Source organism: Ahaetulla prasina, chromosome 1 (assembly GCF_028640845.1).
Source record: "Ahaetulla prasina isolate Xishuangbanna chromosome 1, ASM2864084v1, whole genome shotgun sequence".
Classification (NCBI taxonomy): Eukaryota; Metazoa; Chordata; class Lepidosauria; order Squamata; family Colubridae; genus Ahaetulla; species Ahaetulla prasina.
In genome coordinates, this window is record NC_080539.1 from 229,109,800 (window position 1) to 229,135,031 (window position 25,232).

Consider the following 25,232-nt stretch of genomic DNA (forward strand, 5'->3'; position numbering starts at 1 on the left):
AATTTTATGAATTATACTAAGGTCATGTTGAAGGCGACAGAGTTCTAAATTTTCTAAACCCAGGATTTCAAGTCTGGTGGCATAAGGTATTTTGTTGTGATCAGAGGAGTGGAGAACTCTTCTTGTGAAATATTTCTGGACACGCTCAATTGTATTAATGTCCGAAATGAGGTATGGGTTCCAGACAGGCAAGCTGTATTCGAGAATTGGTCTAGCAAATGTTTTGTATGCTCTGGTTAGTAGTGTAATTTTAGTTTTAGTTGCTTCCATTTGTATACCCCCACACTTTTTTACTCTTCATTTATGCAGCCATTTGTATATCCTCTTATATGCTCATACTACCATCTGGTTACTCGGTAGTTCACACAGTTCTTTTAACTCAAAAGCTGCAACACAATGTGCAGTGACCAATGTTCCCTCTAATTTTTCACGAGTCTGAGCAAGCACACTAACTCCCTGAGCGGTCCCTTGGACCACTGTGAGCAACATCAGAGCTAGCCGAATCTGTGCTGCGCAGCTAATCAACGTCATTGACAGGCGTCCATTATGGACGCCTGTCAATGACGTTGATTAGCTGCGCAGCACAGATTCGGCTAGCTAAAACACGCCACAAATGGACGCCTGTCAAATGACGTTGATTAGCTGCGCAGCACAGATTTTCTGTGCGCGGAGACCGTGTCAGCAGTGCGCATTTGCGCACGCGCGCAGTTTAGAGGGAACAGTGGCAGTGACCCTGCAGTGGTATTCCCTGTTCAGAATCCCATTCCTTTTCTCCCCCTGCAAGTTTTCTAACTTCTTCCCCATTTATTTATTCAGCATTTCTTCCCCTTGAATTGGCTCAGTTTTCACTGGGCTCTTCAGTGTGTAGAGAAAATTTTCTGTATTTCTGCAAACTTTGTGATTACAGTAACAGTAATTATGCACAGATGTCAGCTCCAGGCCAAATAAGACAATCATCTTTAAGTGACTGTTAAGGACCCTCAAATATAATGACAGAATTAAAACCATCTACTGTTTTCCCTAAGTTTCTCTTTAACCAGTCCCATTTTAATGTTCCATTTCTTTAAGGAATTAGTTATGATTCAGTGCCATCCTTCTGGAGAAGTTGTTCCATAATTCTATTTACTACCACTGAGAAAAGTTCCATTGTCTGGATAGATGTTCATTTATGTGAAGGAACTTAAGTTCTGGAGCTGATCTTATCTGCAAGTGCATTCTGATGGGAGTGGATATTCCACTTTTAATTGAACACAGAAACAAACTCATGGCCAGTGGACAACCGTAAACAAGTCAAAACACGAACATTTCTCTGTGACTACATCAGTATAATACTGCACCTACAAACACAGAATCAGAGTTAGAGAGGACCTTGTGAGCCTTCAAGATGAACTCCTTGATCCAAACCCAGATCTATCGTACGCCCAGTCTCTCCTGAATAACCTCAGTAAGGGGAGCCCCCTAGATACTGTTTTGAAGGCTGCCATATATAACCAAGCTACACTGATAGAGAACTTCAAAGGGAAAGAGCTATAGCTTAGTGACTCAACACAGCTGTGTGTGTGTGTTTATGTGTATATAAAAGGTTCTGGACCCAATCTCTGGAATCTCCAACTGGAATCCTGTAGATTCGCCATCAATTAATCATGATAGTGCTGAGATTGACCACTTGTGTATCTCTGAATATGGCAGTTTTTTAATAATTAGTTATATTTGAAATATTGAAATACAATTTAAATATTTTGAAGAGACAATAAACAGTGAATTTATGAAGAAAAAGGGCCCAAGGGAAACATTTCCAAGATATGGAATAAATTGCTTAAACAGTTATTTTTTTAATCTGAAGTTTAATCTGGGTGCGTTTTTGATAGAACTAGAAACTATTATAGTGTTTCAGAAAATCTTAACTTCTTACTGCTCTTTTTTTGCAGCATCTGTACAAGGACAGCTGGGAGAAAGATAAAGCTATTGGCTACAGTTTGCCTCCTGACAGCGTGCCATTTCGTCATGCCAAGCATTCTGATAACGTCCAAAGTGAGGTAAAAATCTTTCTACCTTTCAAAAATCTCACAGATTTCAAATATCTGCCATGCTCATCCTTCATTGTATTTTAATATTGGGCCAAATTTAATAAGTTTTTTAATGTTTGTTTTTAGTATTGTATGTGTTGCTGTATTTTATTTTGGCTGTAAACCGCCCTGAGTCCTTCGGGAGAAGGGCGGTATACAAATTAAATTATTATTATTATTATTATTATTGTTGTTGTTGTTGTTGTTGTTGTTATTATTATTATTATTATTATTATTATTATTATTATTATTATTATTATTATTATTATTATTATTCATAATATTGCAAAACCTATCAAAGCCCATCCAATTTCTCATCGCGATGACCCAGTCAGGTTTATCATTTCAGGGGCCCATTCTCTTTGAAAGTTATGCAATTGCACCCGTATTTTTCTTAATCTTTCCAGAAACTGAGGACACTAAAAAGTACCATATTTCACAAGTTAGAAGAAGAAAAGATTCAAGGCTGATATTTACACTTATATTTTTTCTCCTTTTTAGCTGAAATATAAGGCAGATTACGTCATCCAAAGAGGCCACTATGTTGGGGTCAATAATATGAGAGAGGATCCAAAACTGGTGTGGTTTGAGCATGCTGGCAAGATTCAGAATGACAGGTTATACAAAGAATCCTATCACAAAACAAAGTCCCACGTTCACATACCTCCAGATATACGCTCAGTGATTGCAGCCAGAGACTGCCAGCACATTGTCAGTGAAATTCCATATCGTCACCACTTTCATGAATGGACGTGTCACCCTGACCAAAATGATTGCATCCAGGCAAAGAAAGCCTATGACCTTCAAAGTGATGTAAGTAGTAATATTATTAATATTATTACTTTTTACCTTTTTATCATTTATCCAGATTTGTTATAGCCACCCAACTCCAGTTTTACTGAAATTAAATTTTTTTACAAGCTAGATATGAAAGCATATCTAAGAGAAAGATCTAGGAAAATAAATCAGAGATAGATAGATAGATAGATAGATAGATAGATAGATAGATAGATAGATAGATAGATAGATAGATATAGAGATAGAGATAGATACTGTACTATAGATATATTGTATTTATCATAATTTATTAATGTTTACAGAATCTTTATAAATCTGATCTTGAATGGCTCCGTGGCTGTGGTTGGATTCCATTAGATTCGGTGGATCATCAGAGAGTAAAAAATGCTCAGGAATTAATAAACAAGGTAAATTATTGTTTTGTACACTCATAGCAGCATTCTAGACTTTGTCCAGAAGATAATTATGATTATGTCATGCTTTTCTACAGAGAATCTACACAAAGGAAGCCATTGATAATTTTGACCATTTCACATCCGTTGAAGACACTCCAGATGTGGTTTTGGCAAAGGCAAACTCGATCATGCAGAGTGACGTAAGCATTCTTTAAAACAGAATGGCTGCAGTAGGGTCAATGTACAGTATGTGTGTCCCTGTGTGAGAGAATATGTATTTTCAGATACCATACAATAAGTTTGTCCTTGTTTTGTTTGATCATTTTATCTAGTGTTAATTATTCAGTAGACTGAAGGTTAAATTAATATACTATTACATAATGCAATGTTATTTTTAACAAAACCTTCAATATTAGGGCAGTTACATATAACATAAATGCTCTACAATGCTTTTAAAAATATAATCCATGTTTGAGGCCAGAATAACTTTATGAAGTCTATGTTAATGACAGAATTCCTAGCAATAACCTGGTCTATATCTTTAGTGTCTTTCATACAGAAAAGAAATGCACTTATAAAGAAGCGATAATACTTTATAAACTTCTAAAAATTAGAACAAATTCTCTATAGTGCTCTAAAATAGTCATCATTCTAGCCAGCCAATTTATCAAGTTAGCCTTAAACTCAAGCTGATGTCTGAAATTTTTGCCTTGCCTTTCATTTTTCCGTTTAGGTGAAATACAAAGAAACCTTTAACCTTCAAAAAGGCCACTACATCGGTTCTGATGACACACCGGCCTTAAATCATTCCAGAGAGATGATAAAACTATACAGCGATGTAAGTTATCTTGTATTTTATATCATGTAAATTCAAGATCTCTTCTATTACTAGGAAGAAATTTAACCTGGGGAAGCATATTTTTGATGCAAATGCTTGTTGGAACTTCACTTTTCCCTGAAACCTGCATCCCACACTATGTCTTAATTCTGAACCAGCAATTACTTTCACAATAATTTAAATTACTAAATATTATTCATTGATACTATTTAAATTTATGGTTTAGATAAAATCAATGAGTAATACATTTTTTATGGGCTGGAATAAATTTTGTTTATGTTAACTGTGCAAATATATTGTTGTGTGCCTTTTCCTTCTTCAAATTAGTTATTTTACTTTATTGATTAGCCCTTGGGCCATATCAAAGTTCAGCATTCCAGACACAAATTATTACTAAAATCTGATTTAAAAAAAAGCAGTTTAAAATGGAATAAAATACGATTTGAAATGAAATTGGAATAAAATACGATTTGAAATGAAATTAAAATAAAACACAGTTTAAAATGAAATTGGAATAAAATACAATAATTTAATATATCCTTCTTCAAATGATTATCTAGCTGTGAACTTTCAAATAGATTATTAATCGTGATAGATCTAAATAATCTATGGGCCAAAGACAGAGAAAACAACATGTACAGTAAAGTTGCTTGACAGATCAATAAAAGGAAATTTTTTAGTCAATTTAATCAAGGATGAAGTCTTCAGCAGAGGAATTTCTCTTGAAGAAAACTTTATATTACACGGTACTTCATAAAATTTATTTGAAAGAATGGATTTGCCGACAGGAATAGAAAGAACTGCTTTTTAAGTAGGAGAGAGAGTACACCAAGACTTTGGACCCATTGTGGCTCCCAGACTCATTTATGTACAACTTTTGGATTCCTCTTCAATAAGGGTAGAAAATTCCTGCCATTCTAAGGGAAAAGGAATATACAGGTAATCTTTGACTTACGACCACAATTGAGCCCAAAATTTCTGTTGCTAAGTGAAACATTTATTAAGTTTTGCCCTATTTTGTGAGCTTTCTTGCCACAGTTGTTGAGTGAACCACTGCAGCTGTTAAGTTACTAATGCTGTTGATAAGTGAATTTGGCTTCCCCATTGATTTTGCTTGTCAGTTGGTCAAGTGATCATGTGACCCCCAGGACACTGCAACTGTCATAAATATGAGTCAGTTGCCAAGCATCTGAACTTTGATCATGTGATCATGGGGATGCTGCAATGGTCATAAGTGTGAAAAACCGGTCATAAACCACTTTTTTCAGTACCACTGTAACTTTGAACAGTCACTAAACTGTTGTAAGTCAAGGACTACCTGTGCATAACTGTAAGATAAGCTGTAGTATATCAGAGAGTGAGAAAAGCAGAAGTAGGAAGAGACAGAGAGAAATAATATTTCCACTAAAGACAGGGATATTTTTTTTTTTTAAATGTGAGGTACCCACCCATTTTACATTATCGTCCCTCCTATTGCAGGCTGGTGTTTCAAACTGGGAAAAGGGACCCTGCTCTTGCTTTTAAGGCAGAGATGGGGAAGGATGGACCCTTTATGACTTGTGGACAGCATGGCTGTCTCAGGAATTCTGGGAGTTGAAGTCCACAAGTCATAAAAGGGCCTTTGTTTCCCACCCCTGCTTTAGAGGCACTTGCATTTTGACTCTTTGAAACTTAGTTCATTAAATCTAATCTGCCATTTTTGTCCCTTCTAGTACGTGTACAAGGATGCTTGGGAATCAAAGAAGGCTTATGGTTACACTTTGCCTCCAGATTACATCCCAATTGTTGGTGCCAAACATGCCGATTATATTAACAGCGAGGTCTGTATGAGTTTTCTTTCGGTTATTACTTTTGTGAACTTTTTTTTTTAAAAAAATAAATACACATCTAACACTTTCTTTATTCGTCCTTTTCAGCTCAAATATAAAGCAATATACGAGAAGCTAAAGGGTCATTATCTGGCGGGGAAACATAAAAAAGACTTCCCAAGTGTGCTCCATTGTCTTGCTTTCCAAAAAATGCGGAGTGCGGTAAGGAGTTATTTATGGCTTTTCTTGGATGGTAATTGTCCCAGGAACTATAGCTAGGAAGCTGAATACAGGTAGTTCTCGACTTATGACCACAACTGAGTCCAAAATTTCTGTTGTTAAGTGAGGCATTTGTTAAGTGAGTTTTGTCCCATTTTACGACCTTTCTTGACACAGTTGTTAAGTGAATCATTGCAGTTGTCAGGGCTGCCTCTGTCCATTTCCTAGGGGGGGGGGAAATCCTCAGCTACATAGATTTAGAGAAATGAATGAATTGAAAGCAAGAAATTCCAGGGAAGCTCTGAGGCAAAACGCGCAAAAATAGCAACTTGAAACAAATGGTACAGCCCAAACCCCTTGTAGCTAGGCAACCAGAGGCTGCTGCATACCAGAGCTAGCAGAAATGGCATTGGAGAGATAAGCAAAATCCAGGCCATATTTGCAAAGCTTCAGTGAAAAATTCTCCACTGATCCCTCCCCACTTTTCTATGACAGCAAGCAGCAGGCTAGCTGACATCAGTTGAGAAGTTAGCAATCCAGTTGTTAAGCAAATCTGGCTTCCCCATTGACTATGCTCATCAGAAGGTCGCAAAAGATGATCACATGAGCTTGGGACACCGCAATGGTCATAAATATGAACCAGTTGCCAAATATTTGAATTTTGATCACCTGATCATGGGGATGCTGCCAAGGTTGTAACTGTGGAAACCGCACACAAGTCACATTTTTCAGTGCCGTTATAACTTTGAACGGTCACTAAATGAACTGTTGTAAGTTGAGGACAACCTGTATTATAAAGAGAGGACAACATGTCTGATGATTGGGGATGAGGGTGAGGCCTTGGAAGACAACAAATGCATGCTGATGTTGTGCTAACCATGCTGCTCATTTCTTCAGAACCGTTCTGAATCTGACTTTGGTAACAAGATTGTTACATGCTGTCTGTTTTTTAATGGAGCCCAGAGCCCTGAACCTCTTTATTTTTCTAATAATTTCCACTTCTGTCTTGTTTTCCAGTTGGCCTACAGGAAAAATTATGAAGACAACAAGGCACACATTCATATTCCAAGTGACATGATCAACCATGTGCTGGCTAAGAAATGTCAGTATATCCTCAGTGACCTTGAATACCGAACCTACCTGCACCAGTGGAACTGTTCCCCTGAAGAGAATGATGTGGTGATGGCTAGAAAGGCTCAGGAGATTCTGAGTGATGTAAGTAATGGTTTGGTCTCACGGTCCCTGACAAATGCTTCATTTATTGCAAATCGATAAGTCAAGATTTGTGTCGGTAATCCAGAGCTTTTGCTTTCTCTGCTGGCATAGAACAGTATGACCATGAAGTAAACAGCCTTCATGGGCTTTCACTGGATATCCTAAAGGTACTTTTTCAGGAGGCAGCTGGACTTCCTTTGTTTTTCTTGGAAGATGTTTCGCTTCTCATCCAAGGATCTTCTTCAGCTCTGACTGGATGGTGGAGAATGGAAGGATTTATATTCCTTGCAGACAGCTGGTCATTTGCATCCTTTTGGAACCACCTGGAGGTTTATATGTGCCCTCAGGGTCACCTTAGTGGTGCAAATGGGTGTGGAGCAGTGGTGGGTTGCCCCCGGTTTGGACCAGTTTGCAAGAACCAGTAGTAAAACCGGCGGAGGCTCCGCCCACTGATCCGGACGTCATCAGGCGCAGAAGTTTGCATGCATGGCCCCGTTGCGAACCAGTTGCGAACCAGTAGTAAAGGTAAGTAGAACCCACTCCTGGTGTGGCGCCTTCTTGGAACTGTTAAAATCCTTCCATTCCCCACCATCCAGTCTGAGCTGAAGAAGCTTCTTGGATGAGAAGTGAAATGACTTCAAAGAAAAAACAAGAAAGTCCAGTTGCCTCTTGAAAAAGCATCTTTGGGACAACCATGACCGGGATGACTAAGAATCTCCATGGACCTTCATTGGATAGTGCTAATTGTCCCCCAAAGGAAGACTGCCTTAAACTGAAAGTGATAAAAATCCTAAATGGAAATAGCCAAATAGGGGAACGTTGCACATTGTAATTCAGCAATGCTTTGAGAACCTGAGGTTCTCAACCTGAGGACCCAGATTGTTGGGGGGGCAATAAGTTGACTTTGTAAAAATATACAAATAGAATGAGACTATTGCCTTATACACTGTAAGCCGCCCTGAGTCTTCGGAGAAGGGCGGGGTATAAATGTAAACAAAACAAACAAAACAAAACAAACAAAACCACTATATCTCTGTTTTAAATCCTCCATATTGTAACCAGATATAATGTCAAAAAAAATGTTTTTTTAAATCAAGTAGGAATATATCAAGAAGCAACTAAGAAAGACATTCATCTGCTCTATGTTCTGATTTGCATTAGATAATTCAAATCTAATGTTTCTGATGTCCCTTTGTTTGTAAAATTTGCCCTGGAATTAAACTGTAAGATGATTGAAGATATCACTATGATATGCAAGGGATGATAAGAGAAGTTTTATGCTTTATTATTTTCTCTCTAACTATAGGTGCTATACAAAGATGATTTGAACTGGCTGAAGGGAATTGGATGCTACGTGTGGGACACTCCTCAAATCCTGCATGCCAAGAAGTCTTATGACCTTCAGAGTCAAGTAAGAAGAAGAAGAAGAAGCATGAACTACATTTAGGAGGCATATTTAGTTACTCAGTTCAATCATGCACCACTAGGGCTCATCCATAGATCCACTGAGGAATATTAGGTAGCACAGTTAGGAAACAGTTGTTTGTTTAATGTAGGAAAGCTGCTGTGAATCAGAACAAATCATTTTGCACTCTGATTCGGGTGTCTCTGAGGATACAGATAACTCCCAAGTGGCCTTAACGACTCTCAGAGTGCTAACGCGCAGATGACTGCAGAGGATATAAATCCTTCCATTTCCCACTGTTCAGTTAGAATTGATGAAGCTTCTTGGAAGAGAAGCGAAATGTTTTCAAGGGAAAAAAAAAACCCCAAGAAAGTCCAACTGATTTTTGGAAAATCACCTTTGGAATGATCTGCATGACAACTCTTTTACTGCCTGATTCATTTCATTTAATGTTTTGTGAGAATCAGGACAACATGATTTGCTTACAGTCGTGGCTTGCTATGCTTGAGCATAGCTGAGTTAAGGCATCTTTATTTATAGAATTATTTTCCTTTGTGAAAAAAAAATACAGGCATAAATAAATGCAAGGATAGTGTCTCACTTTCTGGGAACAAAGCAAACCTTTCTAATTTTTCTAAACCAAAAAGGGCTTTAGTAGAAATATAGCTCTGCAATATTTTTTAAAGCTATCAGCTGATGTATATTATAGAGATTCCATAATACATGGACTTCAAAAGCATAATCTCATAGGTTGTGCATATGATTACTAAAGAACTAAGCCCTACTGCTTCTTTTGCCTTGATTTTACAGCTGAAATACACAAAACAAGGGAAGGACAATTTACCGAACTACGGTGTGGTTATGGACACGCCAGTTTATGTAACTGCCGTTCAGAGTGGTCACAATGCTAGTGAGGTGAGTTCATTCTCCTTCTTTGCTTAGGTTTATTCCTCATTTTCTTTTTTCTGTAATTTGTATGAAGAGATTGAATGACTATAACTCACTTTTACTGCAGCTGAAATATAAAGAACAATACCATAAAACAAAGGACAAATATACCACAGTACTGAAAACGGCAGATCATGATAGGATCCAGAAACTCAAGCACCTCTTCAGTGATGTGAGTATTTTTCTTTTTAATGCTATTCTGGAGTTATGATAGCATACTATAGATGGCATATCAAACAGCATGCATGCTAATGAATATAAAATGGTTCAAGTTTTGCCAAGTTCAGAAGCCACTTGAAATTACTTTTTGTGTGCGCTTAAGGAAAACAGAGGTATGTGGTGGCTTAGTGGGTAAGATGCTGAGCTTGTTGATCGAAAGGTCAGCAGTTCAGCAGTTCAAATCCCTAGTGCCGCGTAACGGGGTGAGCTCCCGTTACTTGTCCCAGCTTCTGCCAACCTAACAGTTCGAAAGTAAAAATGCAAGTAGTAAAAAATGCAAGTAGAAAAATAGGGACCACCTTTGGTGGGAAGGTAACAGCATTTCGTGGGCCTTTGGCATTGAGTCATGCTGGCCACATGACCACAGAGAAGTCTTCTGACAGCGCTGGTTCTTCGGCTTTGAAATGGAGATGAGCACCTCCCGCTAGAGTCGGGAACGACTAGCACTTATGTGCGAGGGGAATCTTTACCTTTTAAGGAAAACAGATTTTGACTCACTGCTGCTCTGGTAGCTTCTTATACCAATATATAACAGCCAAAATCAGAATGTGAGGATTACTTAGTATTTACGTCTCTTCCTGCTTAGGCTGGCTTATCTAGGATGGATCATAGAATGGGGGTGATGTTCCTTTCATTTCCAACCAACTCAAGAAGATTAAGAGGAGATAAAGTTATATGCGAAGGAATATGTAATTCTGGGTTACATACTGTAGAAGATTGATATGGAGTTGTATGTTAATTGCTGACAAATTTTGCTTTGTGTCATCATTGGCAAGAATGCTAAAGAAGATACAAACCTTTGTTCTATACAAAAAGCAAAAATTTTTCTATACTGTGCTACCGTTTACAAGTATTCCTTGACTTACGACCACAATTGAGCCAAAATTTCTCATGGTAAGCAAGACAGTCATTAAGTGAGTTTTGCTCCATTTTATGATCTTTCTTGCCCCAGGTGTTCAGTGAATCACTGCAGTTGTTAAGTTAGTAACAGGGTTGTTAAGTGGACCTAGCTTCCCCATTGACATTGCTTGTCGGAAGGTCACAAAAGGTGATCACATGACCCTGGGACACTTGGCAACTGTCATAAATACATGCCAGTTGCCAAATGTTTAAATTTTGATCACGTGACCATGGGAATGCTGAACGGTCGTAAGTGTGAAAAATGGTCGTGTCACTTTTTTCAGTGCCTTTGTAGCTTTAAATGGTCACTGAGTGAATGGTTGTTGTAAGTTGGTTTATTCGTGTCAGAAGCACTACAATTAAAATAAAACATACTGTATGATATAAAATTTAAAATATAAATCTGGTTGTAAGTCGAGGACTGCCTGTTCTGCACTGCTGTTTCATAGATTTTGTCTCAAATATACTGGTAGATATAACTGTTTCTCCTTTCTTCAGAATGTATACAAGAAACTGTGGGAGAAAATCAAGTCCATCACTTATAAATTGCCTCCTGATGCTGTGCCTTTCGTTCGTGCTAAACAGCTGAAATATAATGCCAGTATTGTAAGTATACCTAACAATGCATTTATAAATCTGCTTTCGAAATTCGACATGGTTCCTGTGTGGTTTATTTTTCTTTTCTTTGCCACTAGGTGAAATATCGGGAAGAATATGATAAATTTAAAGCACTCTACACTTTACCTAGAGGTGTCCAGGATGATCCCAACACTGCAAGATGCTTAAGAGTTGGCAAGCTGAACATTGATGTAAGATATTTTTTAAAAGCTATATTATTAAACATTTCCTACTTCTCCAAGTGGTGACTTGTCAAGCACAAAAATTAAAAGCCTTGATTCCTTTGGATTTAGAGAGAGACTTACATTGCCGAGATATTTTAGGCCAGCCAAGGCTTATATGTATTATATTGCTGTAGTTATATTAGATAATATAATTTATTTTTGTAAAACTATTTTAGCATAATTAGAGCACTATTAAGTTCCAAAATAAATCAATAAGCATTTGCTCACATTTATTCTAATCATGGTATTCAACTCCTTAGAAAATTATCACAGATCATATTTATCTGGGAAGCTTGTTAACGTACGATTAATTAAATTTTCTGTCTGAATTTCCTAGCGTTTATACAGAGCTGTCTATGAAAAGAACAAGGCTAAAATCCATATTGCGCCAGACATGGTGGGCATTGTGACAGCTAAGAAAACACAGCAGAAAATCAGTGAAGTTGATTATCGTGTCCATCTCCATCAGTGGGCTAGTATTCCAGACCCTCATGCCAATATTCTTGCCCGAAAAGTCAATAATCAACTTAGTGATGTAAGTCAATTATATTATAACTCCTTCTTAGAAATCTACTAAACGAACATTACACAAGGCAGAAAAAGTATGAGTGGTGGCATGTACTTCATTTTATACATTGTAAGCTACACTAAATTAATTTTAATGCAACTTAATTCAAACAAAAGCTGAAAGTATGATACTGATGTATAACCACCATATGTTGGTTTAGATTATAAAACAACCATAAACATCTATAAACATAGGAATTAAAAATAGACTCCTTATTATCAGTTTTTGTTTGGAAGTGATATAGGAATTATATAGCACATAACTTTACAGGGACAATGTAAGATTTTGTATAAAGGACTATTTTTTATTTTGCTAGATTTAAAGACCACCTAATCCCAGAACAACTCTGGGTACTTACATTTTACAAAACTTAAAATAATAAAAACAAGAAATTATGTATACCTGGACAAACTATGCACATCACAAAAAATTACAACCAATATCATTTTCTGATTAGCAATGGAACATTTTAGGATCTTATTTTATAGCAAATACTTCTCAATATAAAACTTCCATAAAAATAATTTACCCAAAAAATTTAATATAACATCCATGCTATTAAAATACAATTGTGGGCTCTTTCTCACTGCATCTCCATGCCTGCCTTTTGCTCCATCTCAGCAATGAAGCTATTTGTGTTGCTGCCATTAAACATCTTGTTTTGAGGGCAGGGACTGGTGGGTTCCTGGTCCTCCTACCTTCTTCTGTCAGAGTCACCCATCAGCAGAAAAATCAAAGGTCAGCTGCTGTTGGTCATTTTGGGGTGATAAGTGAATGAACCTTATAAGTATTACTTTAAGAACAAAATAAAAAACTGGCCAAGGGACAATCAAAGAGGTCAATGAAAAAAGAAAAGCAAAGATGTGGCAAAACAACCTCTAGAGCAGGGGTGTCAAACTCGTTGCCCACGGCTCGGATGCGTCATGCACTGGCCACGCCCACCCTGGTTTAGCAAAGGGGAAAAATTGTGACACGGGTTTCACACCCCAGCTCTAGAGTATTCAAGCAAAAAATCAAGGTCTACTTTGGGAAAGAAAGAAATTCATGAGATTTTAAAAAAAAAAGCCAAAGGGGAATAAAATTACAAATGTAGAATCTTACCAGGCATCTTCTCCTCTTGTCAATGAAACTGACTACCATCAGAAAACTAAAGGCTTAAGAGCAGCAGAGATTCCTTGGATGGAGTTGAGTTTAAAAGGCTGATTTAAATTAACCAGCCACTTTTTGGAGCTTCCTGCTTCTAGTAATTATATTTTCTTCAGATGGCAGAGGCTGATAAAAAGAAGGCCCAATTGAATTATATTCTGCTTGACTTTCAAGACTTTTCAGACCAGACCTGATAAGCATGGATATTAGAAAGACATGAAATTAACATTCAAATTAGTCTTGTCGGTGGTATTCCTTCCAGGCCTGGAATTAAATTAGTAGATCATTTTACATGAAATAGAGCTGGACCCAAGTTGAGAAGTTAACTTTAGTTGACAGATAAAGCATTCTTGAGATTGCATGGAATGAATCCTCACCCTTTCTCTCGGTTTCTCTTTTTATTTCAAAACCTCAGTTTGTATACAAAGATGATCTCAACTGGCTCAAAGGCATTGGCTGTTTTGTTTGGGACACTCCTGAAATTCTTCATGCTAAACATGCCTATGACCTTCGCAATCTCGTAAGTATGGTCGGCAATTTCTGATCGCTTCAAACTTCTACCAACCCAAACATTTTAAAATGCCAAAAAATATTTCTAACTAACAGGAAGGAGCCCAGCACATGAGGCACCAACCACCTTTCCAAGATGGTTTTAGTCTTGCCAAAGCTATTGTTGTTTGCAGTTTTCTACTGCACCCTTTGTTCATGGAAAAGAGGCTCCAAGCCAGATACAACTTGATGCGTTTTAAGAGTGCTACTTTCACAAAAACTATTAAATGGATATTATTTCTTTAAAATAGAATGACAAAAAAGGAAGATGTTATCTTTGTATTCTTCCCCTCTCACAGCTCAAATACAAGGCGGAGGCAGAGAAAATGAAGAGCAAATATTCTGTAGTCACACACACCCCTCTCTATGTTCAAAATGTGCTCAGTGGCAAGAATCTGAGTGAAGTGAGTATCTGCATTTCTGTTCCCATCAGCTTCTTCCCCTTTCCTTTAATGATCATGGCTTGGATTTTCACTAACATACTTAGCATGGTTTACTAGTACTATGACCACCAGCCAATCAGCAGCAAGTGAAGAAACAGTTCAAACGTGCAGCTGGAATTAGTTCAGGAATGGGTCATATTCCCATTTCAAAACCAGAAATTGTTTTCAGAATGATCTAGTTTCATTTCTTTGCAATTTTACCAAACAAATAGAGCATGTTTGCAAATAGTGCAGAAATTGAATGAGGACTGATTTTCCCCCCAATGCAAGTCATTGTATAGCTTCAGAAAAAAAAACAAAAAACTGCAGCAACAGAAGATTCCCGCCCCCCCATTCTTGCTTTTACATCTAAGTCAGTGGTGGGATGCAAGTAATTTAACAACCTGTTCTCTGCCCTAATGATTTCTTCCAACAACCAGTTTGCCAAACTGCTCACAAAGTTAACAACCGGTTCTCCCGAAGTGGTGCGAACTGGCTGAATCCCACCACTGATCTAAGTCACACATTAGATGCATAGGAACATTTTATTTTTCAGTTCATTTAGCCCTGATTGAACAGCTATCTATATCCTAAGATAAAAGGGTCCTTGTTTTTACTCTTATGTTTTAGGTTGGTTATTATATTTATTGCTGTTACATATGAAGTTCTGGTGTGGTTTTATTTGTTACCATGGAAGTTTTAATTTGTTCTATGTTGCTTGCTATGTTCTATGTAACCTACTGAAAGTTTTTTAAATTGCCACAAGATAGAAATTTTATCAATAAATCAATAGGACTGGGGTTTTTTCTTTATTTTTCAGCAAGTGCTTGTATAGTCCATACCTGATGACTTTCCAGGCAAAGTAATGTTGTGCCATCAATACTTATGCAATCACCGTAATTGCATGCAGTAGGGGTGGGATTGTACAGGTTCGGACCGGTTGTCCCGAATTGGTAGTTCCCACGTCCTGCCGAGAGCGAACCAGTTCTCAGTTGCTGTGAAAGTGGGCCCGCCCACCTGCCCCCTGGTTATACTGACCTTAATTCCTGCTTCTGAAGCCCAGCTGATCAGGGGCGGCAGATTAAAATCACCTTCCTCAGCTGTTTTCCTTGCTCCTTTCCTTGTTTGCAATGCAGAAATTTAATTTTATGGAAACTGTGCATACGCACACTCAGCAAACCAATTGTTCAACCGGTAGGATCCCACCTCTGGCATGCAGTGATACTAGTTATAATTTTTAACAAAACTATAGCAAAGTAAAGATATTTCCTCTCCATCAGCTTTTTGTCATACTACTTCCTAATTACTATATTTTTGCATCATCTAGAACAGTAGATCAAATGTGAGAAGGAAGGAAGGGAGGGATTCTTTTTTTCAGATTCTCCTCTCCAGCATTAGGATTTTCCTTTGAAACTCTACTTTTGCTCTCTCTAGATCTGATTGATATCTAACCAGCATTTAAAAACTAAAACAATGAGGAAGCTTTTGCTAATATTCAACATAGCTTCTTTTGTTTTGTCAATTCTTAGGCTGTTTACCGCCATAACTACGTGCATCATATCAAAGGGAAATATACACCAACAAATAAGACAGTGGATCTGGAGCGGGCAAATCGGGCTTACAAGATACAGAGTGAAGTAAGTACTTGGATGTTGGCTCTTGATGACAATTTTTTTAAAAGAGGGAGGAAAGGGATTTGATGACATTTGGGATCATGAAGCTGCAGAAGAACAGCAGCAATAATAATAATATACAAATAATAGAGTATCAAATATAAAACAATAAGGAGATGTTCACAACAGGCAGAGTTATAATGAGCCATGCAAGGATCCAGGTCTTTAGGATATTTGAGGTCTTCTCTTTCCTGCAAAAACTTTTTATATGGTATAAAACTTTAAAGTGTGCTGAGATGTGTCTTCATTAGCGGTGTAATTTTGGCTACCTTTTTTGGAAGTGAGATGCTAAAATTGAGAAAGTGCACTCTCTGAACTCATGACGATAATTTGTGGAAATGTTCTATTTTCTTGGCAATAAAACAGAAGGGGCTTGCTACTTTCTTCTCTTGGAATGCTGTTCCTGTTCTAAGTTACAGACATCAGATTTTCAGGGGGGGAGGGGTTTCTCTCTATCTAATATTAACCAAATCTGTCCCTAATCCTTATGTTTCTGAAGATCAACCACAGCCAGCAGGATTCAGGGTTCAGCACACTCAACTTTTTCATAATCCTAAATTTAGCAGACTGCAGAATCATAGAGTTGAAAGGGGACCAATTAGGCCATCTAATCCAACCCTTTCTTAGTGGAAAATCTAAATTCAACTGTATAATAATAATAATAATAATAATAATATTTTAATTTGTATACCGCCCTTCTCCCGAAGGACTCAGGGCAGTGAACAGGCAGATAAAATATAAATACACACAATAATTAAAAACATCCCTTAAAAAACTAATTTAAATGCCCAAAATGTTAAAAAACGTACTCCCCCTTAAAATAACACAGTTTTAAAAACCCATCCAATAAAAATAAAAATCAGGCTAGTCCAGCCATACGAAATAAATAAGTTTTAAGTTCGCGGCGAAAGGTCCTAAGGTCAGGTAATTGTCGAAGTCCGAGGGGAAGTTCGTTCCACAGGGTCGGAGCTCCCACAGAGAAGGCCCTCCCCCTGGGGGCCGCCAGTCGACACTGTTTGGCTGACGGCACCCTGAGGAGTCCCTCTCTGTGGGAACGTACCGGACGATGGGAGATAGAAGCCGGCAGTAGGCGGTCCCGTAGATAGCCCGGTCCTAAGCCATGGGCGCTTTAAAGGTGGTAACCAATACCTTGAAGCGCACCGGAAAACAACAGGTAGCCAGTGCAGTCTGCGCAGGATAGGTGTTATGTGGGAGCTCGAGACGCTCCCTCAATAACCAGCGCAGCCGCGTTCTGAACTAGCTGAAGTCTCCGGTGCTCTTCAAGGGAGCCCCATGTAGAGAGCATTGCAGTAGTCCAGGCGAGAGGTAACGAGAGCATGAGTGACTGTGCATAAGGCATCCCGGTCCAGGAAGGACGCAACTGGCGGATCAGGCGAACCTGATAAAATGCTCTCCTGGAGACGGTCGCCAAATGGTCTTCAAAGGACAACCGACCATCCAGGAGCACGCCCAAGTTGCGTACCTTCTCCATCGGGGCCAATGATTCACCCCCGACAGACAGCCGCATCTGCAGCTGACTGTACCGAGGTGCCGGCATCCACAGCCACTCCGTCTTGGAGGGATTAAGTTTGAGCCTGTTCCTCCCCATCCAGACCCGTACGGCTTCCAGACACCGGGACAGCACTTCGACAGCTTCACTGGGGTGGCCCGGGGTGGAAAAGTACAGCTGGGTGTCATCAGCGTACAGTTGGTATCTCACCCCAAAGCCACTGATGATCTCACCCAGCGGCTTCATATAGATGTTGAACAGGAGGGGTGAGAGAATCGACCCCTGCGGCACCCCACACATGAGGCACCTTGGAGTCGATCTCTGCCCCCCTGTCAACACCGTCTGCGTCCAATCAGAGAGGTAGGAGGAGAACCACCGATAAACGGTGCCTCCCACTCCCAACCCCTCCAACCGGCGCAGCAGGATACCATGGTCGATGGTATCAAAAGCCGCTGAGAGGTCTAATAGGACCAGGGCAGAGGAGTAACCCCTATCCCTGGCCCTCCAGAGATCATCCACCAGTGCGACCAAAGCTGTCTCCGTACTGTATCCGGGCTGGAAGCCGGACTGGAACGGGTCTAGATAGACAGCTTCATCCAGGTACTGGGGTAGCTGACATGCCACCACACTCTCTACAACCTTCGCCGTAAAGCGAAGATTGGAGACTGGCCGGTAGTTCCCTAAAACAGCTGGGTCCAGGGAAGGCTTCTTGAGGAGGGTCTCACCACAGCCTCTTTCAAGGCCGCGGAAAGACCCCTCCCGCAAAGAAGCATTTGTAATCCCTGAGCCAGCCTCGTGTCACCTCCTGAGTAGCCAGTACTAACCAGGAGGCACGGATCCAGTAAACATGTGGTGGCGTTCAGCCTACCCAGCAACCTGTCCATGTCCTCGGGAGTCACAGGATCAAAGTCATCCCAAACCACCTCAACAAGACGGGTCTCGGAATCCTCGCCTGGATCTACCCAATTTTGATCCAATCCGTCCCGAAGCTGAACGATTTTGTCGATAGATAACCGTTAAACTCCTCGGCACGCCTTGTAGGGGTCCTCCGCCCCTCCTGTTGAAGGAGCGAGCGGGTCACCCAAACAGGGCGGCGGGCGGTTATCTGCCGATGCAATGAGGGAGGAAGCGTGGGGAACGCAGCCCTCATTGCCACTAGGTAGGTCCTACTATAGGACCTAACTAGTGTCCGGTCAGCCTCAGAGCGGCTGGATCTCCAGGCACTCTCTAGGCGTCTTCTCCGGCGCTTCATCTCCCTCAGCTCCTCGGAGAACCAAGGAGCTGGTTGAGACCGACGCCGGGTCAGAGGCCGCAAAGGCACGACACGGTCCAAAGCTCCAGCCGCGGCCCGTTCCCAGGCCGCAACTAGCTCTTCAGTCGAGTCGTGGGCCAGGTGTTCGGGAAACGGCCCAAGCTCCGTCAGGAACCTCTCCGGGTCCATCAGGCGCCTGGGACGGAACCAACGCATTGGTTCCGTCTCCCTGCGATGGTGGGTAGCGGTCAGAAAGTCTAGACGAAGGAGAAAATGATCTGACCATGACAAAGGTTCCACAACTAAATCATTTAAAACCAGATCATTAGACCACTGGCCAGAGATAAAAATCAGGTCTAGGGTACCTCCCCCGACGTGGGTAGGGCCGTCAATTAACTGAATCAGGTCCATGGCCGTCATGGAAGCCATGAACTCCTGAGCTGTCGAGGATGCTACGCCGGCTGATGGCAAATTGAAATCCCCCATGACCAACAGTCTGGGGGTTTCAACTGCCAACCCGGCCAGCAACTCCAACAGCTCAGGCAGGGCTGTAGTCACGCAGCAAGGAGCCAGGTACGTGATCAACAAGCCCACCTGAGTTCTACGACCCCACTTCACGAAGAGGGATTCACACCCAGCTATCTGAGGCACAGTGGTTTCCCTCGGCTCAAGACTCTCCTTAATGATAACCGCCACCCCTCCACCCCTACCCTGGGCCCTCGGCTGATGGAATGCTCGGAAGCCTGGTGGGCACATCTCCACTAGGGGGATCCCCCCTTCGGTGCCCAGCCAGGTCTCCATAATGCCCATAACATCCGCGGTCCCTTCCTGAATAAGATCTGAAATCAGGGGGGCTTTATTAACCGCGGACCTGGCATTACATAACATCAGCCGGAGGCCCAGGTCCCGATTATCCTGGCCACTCGGGTCACGGGAAATTTCTGGGGGGCCGGAGCACGCAATCGCTCGTAAACAGCGAGGGCGAGCCCCCAAAACCTGATGTGGCCCCCCCTTCCGTCATATCTGCCTTTCCCACTTACCGTTGTAATAGCTCGACCCTGACAAACTGGAACGACACCCCTCGCCATAACCCCAGGACCTATTAAGTTACCGCCGCGAACACATGGTGGACCAAGCCCCCTCCCTGACGGGCCCATCCACCCCCCAAAACCCAACCCGTCAGTTTCCCTCCCCCCCTTAAAATTCCCCTTAAAACTCCCTGGTAAAAAGCGATTAAAACAGTTCATTAAAAATCCCCTAAGCCTCCTAGATTTCGCATGCCAACTCTCGGGGTTCCAAAACCCGTCCTCGAGATGTGCCCTCGATAGTGTGGAGGGCCAGACCTGCGAGAGAGGGGAATCTCGCAGGGTATCCCTATCAGATTTGCTTGCCTCTGCTTGAACATATCCTATCAAGAGGAGATCACTGCTTCCCTTGTTGAAATGTTATTACCATTGAGTACTGCAGTTAAAAGCCGCTAGGATTGCATTTTTTGATTTTGATTTTCAATTTACCAAACTCAGGCTGTGAAGAAGTTCTGGGAAAAAAGAGTGTTTGTGGAGCCTGGTATGACTTCTGCTTGTACAGTGCTAGAACATACCCAAAGTTGATTCTACAAGTTTGAAGTTTCCCAACTATTGCCTTAAAGGGTTTTGCATATTTTTTTTAAATTTGAATTTATATCCCGCCCTTCTCCGAAGACTCAGGGCGGCTTACACTGTGTTAAGCAATAGTCTACATTTCAATTTTTATTCATTTATTCATTTGTTTTTGGCAGCCTCTCTACCGGAACGCTGGCTTGCATGCCCTTCCCACTGGATACAAACTCCCACCAGATACCCCTGGTTTCAAGCATGCTAAACATGCCTACTATATTGGCAGTGATGTAAGTAACTGTTTAATTAATTTTTAGTTCCAGACAGAAAGAGACAAAAAGAGAAAAATACTGTCAGAGTAATATTAAATAAGACACATACCAGTAGCACCCAAAATAATTCCATAATGCAATCTTTATGCTTATTCATGCTTAAGAGTATAGAAATCGTTTTTAGACATGAGGTAGCACGAGATAGCATGCAAAACAATATGCAACAGATATCTTAGAGCTAACAGCCACATACCTCTAGTCTTTTATTAGCTATAGAAAACTTGTGTTATATTGGAAAAATCCTCTCATTTATGCAAGAGATTTTCTGCTCATGTGAGAATCTCTCTATAACAAAGCTACTATATCACTATAAGATTTGTATGACTTTATATTTAGGATAAGATGAAAAACTTTATTTTACTGCAAAATACATGGAAAAAAATCACAATTGTTTCAAAAATCTGTCATATAATTTTCTTTCTGCTTTAAATGTACATATATTTCTAAAATGTAATTCCAAGCATCTTTCTTTATTGACTACTTCTTTCAATTCAGTCAGATAATTTTAAAAGAAACTAATAAAAACAAAAATAATAAAATCAGAGGTTTCGTGAAAATATTCAAATATATTAAGGGAGATATTGAGATAGACAAACATGGCATAACTGCAATATGGGGTCTTTTAATTATATGTTTACATGAAATATTGGTTTCATTATATATAATACACGATTCATTTGGTTTTTGGTTTCTGCTGCAATGGTTTCTAGTTATTAAAAACATGTATGTATGAATTTGTTTTTCAGATAAAATATAAAGAAATTTTTGAACACATGAAGGGCGCTGGTTACAATTTTGGGCCCAAAGCTGTTCCATTTGTACATACAAGGAAAGTCAATAAAATCCTTAATGAGGTAAATAAATCATTTCATAAAACCAACATTGTTATGATACAGTAAGTACTTGGTTTTATAAAACTATTTGCGATCACTGTTAGAATCTTGCGTAGGAATCTTACATTAAAAAATGGTGCACTTTTGTACAATGTTTATGAACTCATTTTAGATAAAGCGGATAAATATGACTGCTAGAAATATTAATGATTTTAAATTGTGTATTCTAATCAATAACTTTGAAAAGCTCACAGTTATAATCTTTTGCAACGAAGAACTGTATTTGTGCTTAAAAACTGCATGGCTATAAAATAGTAAGAAGGTTAATGTTTTGCTTCTTTTCTCCATCAGCATTAATGCATTGATTGAGGTAGTAAATGTTTTAGGTTTACCTGAATGGTTGGGAATGTATTATAGATTTTTTGGGGGAGCGGACACTACGGAGAGTATGTCCATTCACAAACTGGCTGTATGGAGATTATGTCCAGTTACAAGCTTTTCATCTCATAGAAAGGTAACCTGATGAAAATAACAGTCAAGTAAACTTTTTGATCATCTACATACATAGCAGAAATGGGATCTGAGCATTAAAATAGGAGGGTAATTTTTTAAAAAATAAAGAAAATAATAAATTACCGGTACACCTGAAAAGGCCAGAGTATTCCAAGTAAGAAAGCACAAAATAGGAATGATAACCTGCTTTCTCTCGAAATGTTGTTTACTGTAAAGCAACTCATTTGAACATGGAGCTCCATGTGTATTCTATTATTTTTAATACAGATAGTCCTCGACCACAACTGAGCCCAAAATTTCTATGCAGAAGATTTGTGAAGTGAATTTTACTCCAATTTATGACCTCTCTTGCCACAGTTGCCAAGTGAATCGCTGCAGTTGTTAAGTTAGGAACATGGTTGTTAAGTGAATCTGGCTTCCCCATTGACTTTACTTGTCAGAAGATCTCAGAAGGTGATTATATGACCCCAGGACATTGCAACTGTGAGAAATATGAGCCAGCTGCCAGGCATCCAAATGTAAATCATGTGACCATGGGAATGCTGCAACAATTGTAACTGTGAAAAAAGGTCATAAATTACTTTTTTCAGTGCCGTTGTAACTTTGAACAGTCACTAAATGAATTGTTGTAAGTGAAGGACTACCTGGGCTAATTTAAGTGGCATAGCTAACTCAGGTGTTCACTATTTAGCATTCATGGGTTGGTTCTATCTATTCAAATGACCAGAATAAGTGTTTTTTAAGGAAATACTGTACAAAATAGATTAAGATTTAACTTTAATTTTTTGTTTAATGCTTTTTCTTTTCTTACAGAGAATGTATCGGGAGATTTATCACAAAAATAAAGATAAAATTCATACTACACCTGATACTCCACACAATCGGCAAGTGAAAATAAACCAAGAAGCTTTCAGTGATGTAGGCATATTTTATTTTTATATTAGATGCACAATTTGTGTTGTGTTTGATTTTGCTGGGAGGGGACAAACTTCTTCTTCTTCTCTCTTTAATTTAGCTTATCTACAAGACTGATTTCTTCAAGATGCAAGGACACTTAATTTCCTTACCGTTTACTCCACAAACTGTACACAACCGCTATGTTGGAGAAATTACAAGTGATGTAAGTGAGACTTGTTTAAAATCTTTAGAATAAGTTTCTGTAAATATATATAGATGGGTTGCAACAAATATTAAGGCCTATGGTAATATCAAAATATTTTTTGTATTAATGGTTTCCCTCCCTAAAAAGAATTTATCAAAATGCATTACAGCCAATAAATGGAACATATATCTGCTTCCGGGTGCAATTCAAGGTGCTAGTTGTCACCTTTAAAGCACTACATGCAGTGGTGAAATTCAAATTTTTTTTTACTACTGGTTCTGTGGGTGTGGTTTGGTGGGCGTGGCAGGGGAAGGATATTGCAAAATCTCCATTCCCACCCCACCTCTGGGACCAGCCAGAGGTGGTATTTGCTGGTTCTCTGAACTACTCAAAATTTCCGCTACCGGTTCTCCAGAACCTGTCAGAACCTGCTGGATTTCACCTCTGCCTATAAGGCATGGAACCAGGTTATCTAAAAAGCCGTCTTTTCCCGGTAATCTCTACCTGAACCAGCAGAGTGGGGAGGCGGGAAACATTGTCAGTTCCCTCTTCTAAGAAGGTACATCTAGTGGAAACCAGAAGTGGGGCCTTCTCTGTGGTGGCCCCCTCCCTTTGGAACATCATCCCTGCAGAGATTAGATTGGTCCCCACTTTGACACTCATTTGAAAGGCCCTGAAGACCTGATTTTGCCAACGGGCATGGGGAACTCAGAGTGGGATGAAGCCCATCAAGTGGCTTGTTTGATTGATAGTTGTTGCCAGGGAGCCTGGGGGAGGGTATTGTTTTTATTGTTTACAGTATATATTGAGGTTTTTTTATTGTTGTAAGCCACCCAGAGTTACTGAGAATAAGTGGGTGACCATAATTTTTTTCTTAAATAAATAAATATGGAGCAGGGTTAGTTTGTTATATCAACTGCAGCTGTTTTGGCTACTCCTGTGGAAACCTGTGGATTTCAAGATTTTGGATTACAATATTCATCAGTCTTGGCTATGCTGGCTGGGGTTGTTCAGAATGGAATCAAACAACATGTGGAAAATTATAGTTTTCTCATCCCTGCATTAGACAAATGTTCCAATAAAATGGCTTTGTGATTTCCCAGCATTCCAGACTAGTTCAGATTATTGATTTATGCGAAATATGTGTATATTCTGATGCGGAAGATATTCAATCAATGTCTTTATTTCACAGATTAAATACAAAAGTGATCTACAATGGCTCAAAGGTCTGGGCTGCTTCCTGTATGATACTCCAGATATGGTCCGTTCGCGGCATTTACGCAAACTCTGGGTATGTCATTTCCCCCCCACAACCATCAATGCTAGATGTATTTATTTTCTGATCCTTATTTCAAAGTTAAGACTCACTATAAAGCAAGATTTAATATTTTTAAAGTGGCATATAAGATCAATCAATTAATTAATCAAGCATATATGCCACTTTAATCTCCATAATAAATGGCTTACAAATAAACCCATAATATAAATAAATTTAAAACATAAAACATATTTAAAACATAGCCTGACTTGGTGGCTCAGTGGCTAAGATACTGAGATTGTCGATCAGAAAGGACGGCAGTTCAGAAGTTCAAATCCCTAGTACAAGCCCCCTGCGTGAGCAGGGGGTTGGACTAGATGACCTCCAAGGTCCCTTCCAACTCTGTTACTATTATTATAAGACAACATGAATCTATATTATACTAATGCTGAGACTGAAATTCCATTGAAGCTAGGGAATCTTCCTATCTTAGCTTTCTTTTAATCTTCACTTTCTTACTTAATTTTGTGGGGCTAATGTTTTAAATCTATTTTTCTTTCCAGTCTCATTATGTGTACACTGATGCTGCAAAGAAAATACGAGACAAATACTCTGTGGTTCTGGATACCCCTGTTTATAGAAAAGACCAGGAACTAAAGACCCACCTTAGTGAGGTGAGTTCAATGTATTTATTTATTTATCTATCGAATTTGTTTGCCGCCCATCTCACCAGACACAACTGTAGGCAATTTGTTAGTTTTCCCACAATGAAAAGCCCTTTAAATTAAAGAGGAAAGCTGACTCCTAACACATAGTTGCTTTCTTA

At 39.5% G+C, this 25,232-nt stretch overlaps 1 protein-coding gene across 28 annotated transcripts in view; it reads left to right on the plus strand.

Moving 5' to 3' along the window:
* NEB (nebulin) overlaps window positions 1-25,232 on the plus strand; it is a 223,971-nt gene that overhangs the window by 133,498 nt on the left and 65,241 nt on the right. For all 28 annotated transcript variants that reach the window (XM_058193019.1, XM_058192812.1, XM_058192850.1 and 25 more), the window contains 23 exons: window positions 1,929-2,036; window positions 2,568-2,879; window positions 3,167-3,271; window positions 3,355-3,459; window positions 3,993-4,097; window positions 5,810-5,917; window positions 6,014-6,127; window positions 7,142-7,339; window positions 8,646-8,750; window positions 9,555-9,659; window positions 9,760-9,864; window positions 11,310-11,417; window positions 11,507-11,620; window positions 11,991-12,188; window positions 13,783-13,887; window positions 14,216-14,320; window positions 15,868-15,975; window positions 20,551-20,658; window positions 21,447-21,554; window positions 22,860-22,964; window positions 23,062-23,166; window positions 24,341-24,439; window positions 24,970-25,080. In XM_058193019.1, the coding sequence (XP_058049002.1) occupies window positions 1,929-2,036; window positions 2,568-2,879; window positions 3,167-3,271; window positions 3,355-3,459; window positions 3,993-4,097; window positions 5,810-5,917; window positions 6,014-6,127; window positions 7,142-7,339; window positions 8,646-8,750; window positions 9,555-9,659; window positions 9,760-9,864; window positions 11,310-11,417; window positions 11,507-11,620; window positions 11,991-12,188; window positions 13,783-13,887; window positions 14,216-14,320; window positions 15,868-15,975; window positions 20,551-20,658; window positions 21,447-21,554; window positions 22,860-22,964; window positions 23,062-23,166; window positions 24,341-24,439; window positions 24,970-25,080 (2,844 nt within the window). The remainder of the gene's footprint in view (window positions 1-1,928; window positions 2,037-2,567; window positions 2,880-3,166; window positions 3,272-3,354; window positions 3,460-3,992; window positions 4,098-5,809; window positions 5,918-6,013; window positions 6,128-7,141; window positions 7,340-8,645; window positions 8,751-9,554; window positions 9,660-9,759; window positions 9,865-11,309; window positions 11,418-11,506; window positions 11,621-11,990; window positions 12,189-13,782; window positions 13,888-14,215; window positions 14,321-15,867; window positions 15,976-20,550; window positions 20,659-21,446; window positions 21,555-22,859; window positions 22,965-23,061; window positions 23,167-24,340; window positions 24,440-24,969; window positions 25,081-25,232) is intronic.